At 44.4% G+C, this 10,974-nt stretch overlaps 1 protein-coding gene across 1 annotated transcript; it reads right to left on the bottom strand.

Annotated features, from left to right (window-relative positions):
- Positions 1-265: 265 nt before the first annotated feature.
- On the bottom strand, positions 266-10,425 carry GORAB (golgin, RAB6 interacting). The gene is made up of 5 exons (XM_086753834.1): positions 10,319-10,425; positions 9,119-9,467; positions 6,608-6,709; positions 4,654-4,794; positions 266-2,040 (listed from the first exon to the last, which is right to left on the bottom strand). The coding sequence occupies exons 1-5, from the start codon at positions 10,380-10,382 to the stop codon at positions 1,569-1,571; spliced, it is 1,128 nt and encodes a 375-aa protein (XP_086609960.1). The 5' UTR covers positions 10,383-10,425; the 3' UTR covers positions 266-1,568.
- Positions 10,426-10,974: the final 549 nt, after the last annotated feature.

The following is a 10,974-nucleotide window of genomic DNA, read 5'->3' as shown; positions in this document are numbered from 1 at the left end:
CTCCTGTGTATGGGAAGCACCAGAAGAGATTTTACACTGTTGCCATGGGCCACCATTAGTTGAAAAGATTCCTGCCAAGCCGTATCCTGCCATGTCTTTGCTTCAGAACTTTTCATATTTTGGAACAGCCTTTTTTGAGGTTTTACTTTCACAAAGCAGAAAGTCGCCAAAGGACTTATCTGATACTGTCATTTATCACCTCCTGTGGAAAACCAGTCTTGGATATGTGTATTAGTATCAGATATCACAACTGAAAGTAAACACGCTGTGTAGAAGATGCACTGATTTATTAATAAAATAAAAATTAAATGTAGTGACATGTTTTTCCACTATTAAAGCCATAGAGACAATCAGTGTCCCATTTATATACTTGACAGTGTCATTCAGTAACTCATCCATAAACTCCGACTGAGCCGTTCAGGTCAGGTATTACAGAAACCGTTTCCACAATGAAGCAGCCTCCGTCTGCTACAAAGCGGAGAGCTATGAACACCGTCCCCACGGTTTGCAGCTGCATCATCTATGGGACATTTTCCTACATCCTCTGTTTTAATTCCCGAGACTTTCTCCACCTGGAATAGCTTTTTAAAGCCTTTCAACAGCAACAGAGCAAAACAGCTGAACTTCTTGTGGGGTACAAACCCACTCTTCAGGCAAGAAAATGCATTGAATATTAATACGAAAATCGGCTCACTTCCAATATACAGTGGGGATTATTCATTACAAGATCCTTAGCTAATTACCAGAACTTTAAGGCAACTACAATAGAGAAAAATATTTGTAATGGAACAGCTTTAATTGTAACACAGTCTCTTTCCTGTGTTTCTACTTCTGCATCGTATATTCTGCAATGTCTTAAACTGTAACGCATCATTTTTGTTCAATCACAGCTGCTGTGATTTCATAGATAATAATGTTACCAATATACAGCTTTGTGTGATCTAGCATGATCTGCAAGAAATAGGCAAAGTGATAAATGGGAAATATTACAACCGACTTCGCAATTTGCCTCAATACGCGCATTTCCTTTAAATCAGGCACAGGAAAGAATATCAGCTACAAAGATAATTAAAGTAAGCCCTTGGGTTTCACAGGATTAAAAACCGTTGAAAACTAATCCCTTACACATACAAAGAAAGACAAACATCCTATCACAGTTGTCAGGGGACAGAATGAGTTCAGAAGCAGCACAAGTTGCGATGTTTCCTCTTGTAGATATGTTATCTCCTGCACACTGCTGGCACCAGGTATCTGTGACATCGATACGCTGAAAGCCTTCAGAAAAACCCTACTGTTCGCTTCCAAATATCCTGTTTCAGGAAGGTACAAAGCTCCATGAAAAGCTGGGCATTAGAACATGAACTTAAACCAGAATGATGAAGACAGATGGTGAACCCCAAATGAGAGTCTTGTGAAAAAAAGAGCCTCTAAAATTTGAAAACAGTATTAAAAGGAAAAGAGAAATGAAGTGCATATTACTGGCACGGCAGAAACCCAAATGTAACATACAGCACACAAGCCCGCAGAGCATATAATCCGTAACCGGCTGGCTTATGTGAACATAGTAGTCATGTACCAGAACAAGCTGGGGAGGTTCCTGGAGTCACATTTACCGCTTGAGTTTGGCTGTCCATACTGGAGAGGGATTTGGTGCTAGAGTTTTCAGACTGAAACGACTGTTCAGAAATAGCAGCAGAAGCGACAGCATGGTTAGCATGCTCACTCTCCCGTGTCTTAACACTGGGAGTGGGGTTTTCCTTAGCTGTCCCAGCATGATTGTGTGACTGGCTGGCTTGTCTCCCTGCTTCTGCCTCCTGCTGCTGTAGTATCCGCTCCACCTCTATCTCAAGTTCCAGATTTTCCTCATCTGCCTCCACTTCCAGCTGCTTCATTAACTCCTCCAGCTTCCTGGCCTTGCGGAGTTCGTTCTGCTGTATGATCGTGCACAGGTGCTCTGTAAGGTGCTCCTTAATCTCTGTCTTGTGTTGCAGATCCAGCTTGGCTGCCACGTACTCCGACTCAGCCTTATCATACCGCTTCCTGCAAAATCATGATCATTTCTAGTGGGTTAGATCTCAAAGCACTTCACAATCTGACACACGGACAGAGACTTTAAGCATCCCTGAAATGGAACGTGCTCTGCAATGCATTATGCCAGCTATTTCATGACATGCTGCTTAGTCACAGGGAAGAAACTACGTGTGAATCAATCAAATCTTTTCCTCTTGACACATTAGCGTCCAAGGCTGCTGTATTCCAAGAGTTAATTTGCTCATCTGACATCTACAGATTCAATCACAAACAAGCATTTTTACTGCTTGTTTTAAGAGATGCATCACTAGCAGCAGAAAGAAACCATCAGAAATTGTAGTATTTTTACACTTCTAATGAACGTCTATCTAGTGAGCTGAAACACTGTAGAACAGTTTCGTGCTCTTTCTAATCCAACCGTCCACCCAACAGATAAAGATGCCCCAATGGTGCTATGCCTATTTACATTCAGATCTGGTCTAGAAGTGTGCTCTTCCAGCCACTCATGTGTATGTTCAGAAAATCATGAGCAGCACAGATTGACACAGCATATAACATCAATAGTGATCACAACTTTTGCATGGCAACAGGTGTATAATTTTATTGTAAGCATTCCCCTGACACACATGCCCTGCCAATTTGCACTTCCTGTCATGACAAAAAGGAAATATTCCAAATATTTATTGAAGTTAACACATCCGGGATATCTAGCACTTTCATGGTTGGTGTCCACATTAGTGATGCATCTTTCACTACTTTCAGTGAATCTGTATATTAATTCTGATTTAATTAATAGGAAGATAGATGCGATCTTGCTCATCAGGAAAAGGAACATGCAAAGGCTTTTGCAGAATTACTATGTGATATACCTCGCAGAACATTCATAAAACTAATATTAGTAAAGTGGAATAATGAATCCCGCTGTTTTATAAAACCAGATTAAAATATCTGGTTAAACAAAGCAACAGAAGATAGGAGAGATCCTTTGTGTGGGGAAACAGAAGGAAATAAGACATAGAAAAGTCTTCCCAAATATGTTCTTTTAAATAATAATTGCAAAACTTTGACCCAGTTGTAAAGGCTATGTCTGTAGTGGGCAGAAGATGCCCGCTTACATTGCCCTCACAAGACAGACAAGATTTCCCTGGGTCAGGTATCTGAAATGGAAAAACTAATGCAACGCTGGAAACTTTTGCACAGTTAAACCTTTGGGCTGAATTCACACATATTCTTCAGAACATATTTACAAAAATTCCATTCCACAAAAATTGTCAAATGCCCCTAACTATGTATGTGCTCAGGACTAATACTGCACTTTTTGACCCACTGAAATTATTTGTGTTTTAGCCCTAAAATACAAGGCAAGAACTAAAAAAAAATTGCTTAAAAAGACACCATTTCAAAGTAAATCAGCTCTGGCTCATAATGCATAAAAACTACAACACTGAAAGTATGTAACTCATGTTTCCAAATCCCCCTCTCACAAAAAAATTTACTAAGTTCATGAAAGTCATTATTTTGTAAAGTTTATCCCCTTCATCCTACCAGCATCCCCTTTTGCTATCTTCACTAAAAACTGCTTTCCAAATGTCAGAGCCACTTGTGTTATATGCTCTTTAGGCATTAAGCATTTCAAATAGACACATTATTACAAAATTTTGGTAAGGAAATTTCCAGGAGCATTTAATGGTTTTAGAAATCAGACATAAGCCTAAAATACACTGAAATGTTTTTCCATCTTGAGGATATGAAATTCAGTATTCATATGCACTCAGCTACTGAAACTACAGTTAATCTTAGATATTTCAAATTATAATTACACAAAAGAAATCCTTATTTTTTAGCTACCGCCGCTATTTTTCAAAGACTAATTACCATGTTTATTGGCCTGTGGTCAACCTATAGCAGAAGTCATAAGGAGAAATACACGTTTAACACATTGAATCGTGAATGAAAAACCGCAAGCGAACACTTCCATTTTATTAAATGGCTACACAAACATGCTGATGTTTATCTACTGATGTTGTGGTTTACCCACAACTAATAGGGTGTTCCGATTAATTTCTTGCATTTAAGGAACTTATCAGAACCAGAGTGATTAAAGGCACATTGTGAAGGGTGAAAGCTAGCTTTTTCCTTCAATGTTTGGTCCCAGTTCCAAAAGCACTTCAGCAGTATTATATGTTTTAAGCTTAATTGGTCCCATTGATTCCAACAGGACTGGAGCTGTCATCAACAAGCAAGTTTCCCTGAAAAGGACTTTCATTTTAGGACTGTTAAAAAAATTCTTTCCCCCTGAGAAGAAATAAACAACCTTGAAACAATAAAGCAGGGCTTATGGACAACTGCACAGTTAAAGCAGTAAGTATGTCTCGTGACAGCACGAAGCTGGAAAACACAGTCTGCAGTCAGAAAACCTACTTCAGTTTCCAGATTCCAAGGGAAAAATTAGGAAATAAAAAGCACACTTCTACCTCAAGATTTGAAAGCCCCCCAGACTGTGACCACTTTAACTACACATTATTACAACGACGTAACTCCATTCCTGCTTCAGTGAGAGGAAACAGCATTTTCTCCCTCCACTCAGGCAGGGCTATTCCCTCCTCCCTGTCTGCCGCTTACCGGGCGTAGGAGTAGTCCAAGCTGGCCTGATCAATGCGGTTCCGCAGGATGCCAATGTCAGCAGATACCATGTCATCCAGAGCTTGTAACTCCTTCTGAATCCTTTTTAGTTTCACTGTTTCAGCTTGAGTTCTTTTGGATCTGCAAAAGGAAGACTTTTTTTTTCTTTTTTTTTTTTTTTCTTTTCAAGCCTCTCTTCTTGACATAATGGGCCTCATCTCATTTGCAGAGCAACTAACTTCTTTAAGAGTTATTCAGAAGGTTTCTTCTTTATGGTTTAAAATTTTTGATCTTTTTTAATATCCACAGGGATCTAAAATGCCTGCTATTAAAGGACTACGGCAAAATTATGTAATGACTATAATCAAAGTGCCTAAAATGGATTGTGTTTCTTCACTGTGGAAACACACAAGAAGCTGCTGTATCTAAGTAGTTCTCAGTGTAAGGAAACAGGAAATGGCTTGGGGGGGAGCAAGAGGGGGAAGGGTATTTAGCCCTGCAAATATCCCCTTTCAAAGAATCCCAGTTAGTAAGGGCCAAGAAGTCACCTAACCCAAGCTTGATTTCCATTTTGTAAAATTATTCCCAAAAGGCCTAGCCAAATCCCAATGAAGTCAATGGAAAGTTTTACATCAAACACAAAGGATTTCAATCAAGCCTTATGTAACCTTTTTCAATTCAGCCTATTCATTCCTAAGGTCTGAAGACTAAATGTTGCTAAGGGCAGCCAGCTTTGATGGATTTCACTCCCAAGCAAGCGAAGTAACCTTCAACAAGCTTTTACACCAGGTCACTTTGCTGTCATTCATCACCACCAGCAAAAGCATGCTTTTCAGCCACCACTTTACACCCCAAAGCAGGTACTTAAAAGCAAGACTAGATGTGTACGCCGTGACACCATCTCGCATTAGACTGGCTGATGCAGGTGGAGAGAAACAGACATCCTGTAATATTGTTCAGAGCCTGAACAGCGCCTTTCAATGTCAGACATAACTCCCTAGCTATCACCTTCCAAGTCCTCCACTCTCTCCTCATGCTCTGCTTCCAGAAGGAAGCACCCAGCCTGGTGGTCACACATGTTTGCTGTCCTACAGTGACTCAGATCAAACGTACTTGTGTTTTATCTCTACCTGGCACAGGAAAACAAAATCTTCAGCACCTCAAAGAGAATCTTCTGCACAGTACTGGCCATGCTCACCTGTGCTACCCAAGAGCTTTGATGGGCAGAACAAAATACATGTCTGGGAGAGCACTGTGAGCCTGAAAGATTCACATCTCCTTCCTTGATCCACTGTTATCAGCTGCTCCAATATCCTTCCCTACAAACCTTGCCTTCCCTGTAGTCTTAAACTATCTCGGTGGACAACACTGTACAATGCCTTAAAGTCCAGTTACCTGAGTAAGAGCTAACAACTGTGAGAATATGTCAATTTTTATCATTTCAAATCAGCCAGTGGTAAAAATGGTACCTTCTTAAACTTAAAGTTGATTGCCTTCTCTTTTCAACTCTTTTCATATACTAATAAGGGAAAGTCAAAGGCCCAAACAGAAATAGCTACAGTTTCCCTTCATAGGCTAGGAATCAAATAAGCTTTCCTTAAATCTCATGAAAACAAATCAGGAACAGAACAGGGATGAGCATCCGAGCACCTCAACTTCCAACCACGCCCTTACTAACAGGCACAAGGACTTCAGCTAATTCTCGATTGTGTAATAACTTTTCCATCTGTGCACAGAGCTGCAGCTTTGGAAGTGTGAAAGCTTAATCACAACTTCTTAGCCAGCACTTGTCATCAAAGGGAAACGTCGATCACAGCTGCTCGTTTGTGCAGCAGTACATACAGAGCACAGTGAAGAGGAAAAAGGGAGATTTAAATAGAAGATACGCAACTGGTTGCAGATGAAAAGTAATCCCTTCCTCAGCCGCAGGCCATGCTGCAGCATAGCCCCTTACCTCTCAGCAATAGCTTTGGCCAGGAGTGCCTTCTTGCGTTTATTCTTCTCTTCTATCAGCCGCTGCTCTTGCTGGAGGATTTCCCATCGTGATTTCTCCTGCCTGCTCATTGACCAGATGATCAAAATTAATAGAAAGATCATTTCTCTCCCTCTTCCCCAAATGACACAAATATTCACCATCATATTTCCTGGAGCAAACTCTAAAAATGTCAAAGGAACAATAAACAGGTTTTGGTTCTGAGGAAAGAAAAATCATCTGCAAGAAGTCATTCAGACCAATAAAACATTTCCAGATGCAATCTGCTGATCAGAACAAAAATCTTCATAAGCAAGTAAACTGGCGGTTAATTCAGCTTTGCTGGAAGAAAGAGCGTACAGCACTTTTTCAGAAACGGATGGAATTTTTCATTTAAAGGATGTGCTTCCCCACTAGGTAGAAGCAGTTTCAAGTTTCTTACCGGCTGCTACAAGTCGCCATCTGTTCAGTCTGCCAACACAGCCTCTTTTTTGGAAATGTTTTTTCCATAAACCAGATCCTTTCACAGGTCTGCTTTACAATACAGCCCCCAAATAATTAAATTGATAGAAATGAAAGGCTGGTAAAAGTTACAATGAAAATGAGCAATGAGGAAGAACAAGAATTCACTTTTACCACCAGGGAAAGAGTTATATGGATTCCATTTCCTAGGCTACATCTACGAAGAGATACACCCAGCCCCAGAGGGTGGAAGGCAAGGTCTCAGCTGAGAGGGGACAACCTGCCTCAACACAATTGGGCAGGATTAAGGAGAAACAAAAACTGCTTTGCCAGTTCTCCACCCTCTTATGTTCTTCATGCCCTCTCTCAAGAAGTCTCAGCTTAAAAATAGCTTAGCTTAAAAATACCCAAGTAACTCAGCTATGTTAATCTTAACAATAATTTCTGCACAAGAATATCTCTTCAGACTTCTCCTTATCACCCTATTCCTAAAACCTCATACAGAGAAATATTTTTAATAAGATTTAAATTCAAGTGCACAGGCTGAGACTAATTCAGCAGATTCAGGGGGTGGTTGTTACAGCTAAATGTCATTTGCTTCCCACAGAGTGAAAAACTTCTCTGCAAAGCTTTAGCTATCTTCTCCCCAGTCAAACAGCATCTGTATTTTTCACCACTAGGAAGAAGCTGAACAGCCAGTACTACTGGTGAGCTGCACTCCCACTAGGAATTTGGCACTGCTCTTCAAAAAGTGCTGCTGTTCTGCTGAAGGGACAGCTAACTGCAGGTAGATGATCCCAGCCAGGAGCTGGGCAGGCAGCTGCAGCCTCTCGAGGCACCTGTGCAAAACAGAACCTCCCGGATCCTTTCGAGTTTTGAATTTGAGAGAAGCCACAGGCTGCTTCTCCGCTCAAGTGCTGCTGAGTGCCACAGTGCCGCCTGTCCAGTGGGAAGCACCTTCAGACCTCTTCAGTCCCCTCTAAGATCCTATGGACAGATCTAACCAGGGTCTGGCACACCACACTTTGAAAGCTGCTGACCCCTGATTTGGGTGCACGGAGTGGTGCATGGAAGCTTTGTGGCCAGCTAGTATTTCTGGATTATATTGGGCAGAAAAGTTTGGACCTGCAAAGGAACTAAAGGCTGGAGCAGCATTGTTGAAGTGTTTTAAAAATAAACTATATGCCCTAGAAAAAGAATTCATTCTTTTGCCCCTCACACTTTGCTTTGACCGCTGAGCAGAAAATTAGCACTCAGATACAGACAGGTAAACAAAAGTGGCAGCTAAAACCAAGTAATTTCTCATACTGGAAATTCCTCCCCTTTCTAGCATTTAGATAGCAGCTTCCTTTTAGAGGCTACTATCTGAATTCTGGATGATGAACTACGTAATTGCCACATTCCATCAAACTCTCAGAGAGCCATGTTCAGTAGTTTTTCCTTTCTCTCTCTCACATCTACCAGTTTGATGCTTCTGAGGGAGACAGGCACCCTGCCGTGGGCTGACGTGCAGGGTGACAGCCTTGAGAGAGGTCTCATCTTGAACCATAAAAGCTAGAGAACTCCTTAAACCTGAAATTTCACCTCATTACAACACTTTTGGCATTAACAAGTCTGCAGCAATACGGTGAAGGGGAACACCAAGTTACACAAATCATGGCATATCTACTTCCAAAAGAGCTTTTTGCTCTGGCAGCCAGCTTGTCTACACAGTGCGACACAGGAGAGATTAAGTCTTCATAAACCATTAACACAGTCCTGCATCTTGGGCAATTTAGGATACAGAGTCCCACAGCCACAGGAATTATCTGAAGACAGCATGGTGTGTATGTGCACGGATTACGCTACAGAATTTGGTTTTGAATCGGGTTTAGCCCAAGCAGAGATGAAAAACAAAGGTTCAATGCAGATGAAGCAAACAACATCTCCCAAACCTTCCTATTAGATGCAGGAAAGTTCACCTTACTGTACAGCAAAAGAATGAGTCAATACAGAATAAAACCCATCCCCTGATTTTACTGACTTACTAACAATTCCACTTTCTTTTTCTCCACTTTGGAGTTTGTCTTTGCAGGGTGGGTCTGCGCATTGTCACTGCCATTCCAAGGATCTCCCGGCGTCTCTTCCTTCTGCTGCTCTCGGTTGTCACTTTGCCTTTGATCTCCTGCTGAAGCAGAAGGAGGTGGTGGCACTGCCTGCTGACAATGACCAGGCTTGTGTTTTGGTACAGAAAGCAACTGCTCAGGAGGAACAGAGGCTGCTCCACCCTGCAGTCCCAGCTTCTGACATTGTTGCTGGAGGGCTTTTTCTCTTTGTGTTTGCTTCCGACTCTTATTCGCAGTATGAGGGCGATGCTGCTGCTCCGAGGGTTCATACAAATCTATCAACAGATGAGTAGGAGAAACAGAATTAAAACCAAATCTTATGATCAAAGACAGACTGTGAAGTAGCTTTTCTGGGCAAGCAAACTGGTGCAAAACCAACCTAAGGAAAAGACATGCCAAGGGAAGGCTATGTGTGGAAAAACCTAGGAACTTGGAAATGTTTTGTTAGCCTAAAAATCAAGAGTTTTAGAGGATATGAGCACCCAAAAGGAGGAGAGGGAGAAATAAGGAGCCAGGACTGCAGGAGTAAAGAAGGAACCATGGGTAGGAGTAAGGTGACTTTTGGGGGAACCATGGACAGACCGAGGTAGAGCTAAAGAAGGGTCCCAGGCAGTCCGGTGAGCAAACCAAGGGTTTATAAAGTGAAGAATGGGGAAGGACAAGGTGACAGATGGGCAAAGAGGGGGCTGGGAACATGAGTGGGGTAGTGGACAGACAGATGTGGGTGCAGGACAAGGGGCTGGGGAGTCCGGAAACGTGACAGAGAGGTTGCGGGTGGAAAGACAGAGAGGCTGGACAGGAGACTGAGGGGAGCAGTGAGAGAGGGGGCCTGGGCCGAGGGGTCGAGAGGCTGGCTGGGGGAAACGAGGGGCTGCCTGGAGAGGCCAAGGTGTCTGAGGCGGAGACGGATGGGAGGAGCTCAGAGGACAGACAGAGGTGTGGATTTAGGGCGCTAAGGGGACGAAGGGCGGTAGGTGCAGCTGCCGGGGGGTAATGGGGTGCCCAGGGCCCGGAGGCTCCTCTGCGCCTCTCCCGGCCCTGCTGCCCCCTCACCAACCGGGACGGGCGCTGCGGCCGGCCCGGTCCCGAGCCCCGGCCCCCGCAAGAGCCTGGTCGCGGTCCGTACCTGGGCGCTGGCCCCGCAGGCGCCGCAGCTCCTCCTGCGAGAAGCCGGCCCAGGCCTCGGCCATGGCGCTTCCTCCTTCCGCTGACGGGGCGCCGCGGCAGGCAGGGCCCGCGGCTGCCCCGCCGCCGCCTCCCCCTCGCCGCAGGCGAACGCCGCGGACAGCCCCGGCCGGTAGCGCCGGGGGGGCCTCACGGCTCCACGGCAACGCGGCGGGGGCGGGGCGGGCAAGATGGCGGCCTGGGGAATGGGAGTAGGGTAGCTGGGGGGGTTTTGGGGCAGGAGGGAGCGGGGTCTGCTTTCGGGCTCCGGAGATGGCATGCGACAGGGTGCGCCGAGGGGCGCTCACAGGGCTGCCGCAGCGGGCGGGCAGGCCCAGCGCCCCGTGGGTGGGCCCGCCGGGCAGTCACGGCCGCGGTGCTCCTGGCGAGGCAGCCGGGCTGTCGTGGGCCTGGCACACGGCATATGCAGTTGGTGCTGTGCATGGGGCACTGCCCGGGAGCTCCTGAGAATGTAATGCCGTAAAGAGCTCGGTGAGTGCCAGCTAATGAGTCCCAGCTAATGAGGCATAAGTGAAGAGGAGGAGCCGCTCCCAAATAAAGCAGGCTTCAAGGAGGAAGCATCACCACGACTCCCTGGTCATTTATAATTTGTAATCA

The sequence above is a fragment of the Chlamydotis macqueenii genome, chromosome 8 (genome assembly GCF_036417535.1).
Source record: "Chlamydotis macqueenii isolate bChlMac1 chromosome 8, bChlMac1.mat, whole genome shotgun sequence".
Taxonomy (NCBI): Eukaryota; Metazoa; Chordata; class Aves; order Otidiformes; family Otididae; genus Chlamydotis; species Chlamydotis macqueenii.
This window is presented reverse-complemented; position numbering and strand designations above follow the sequence as displayed.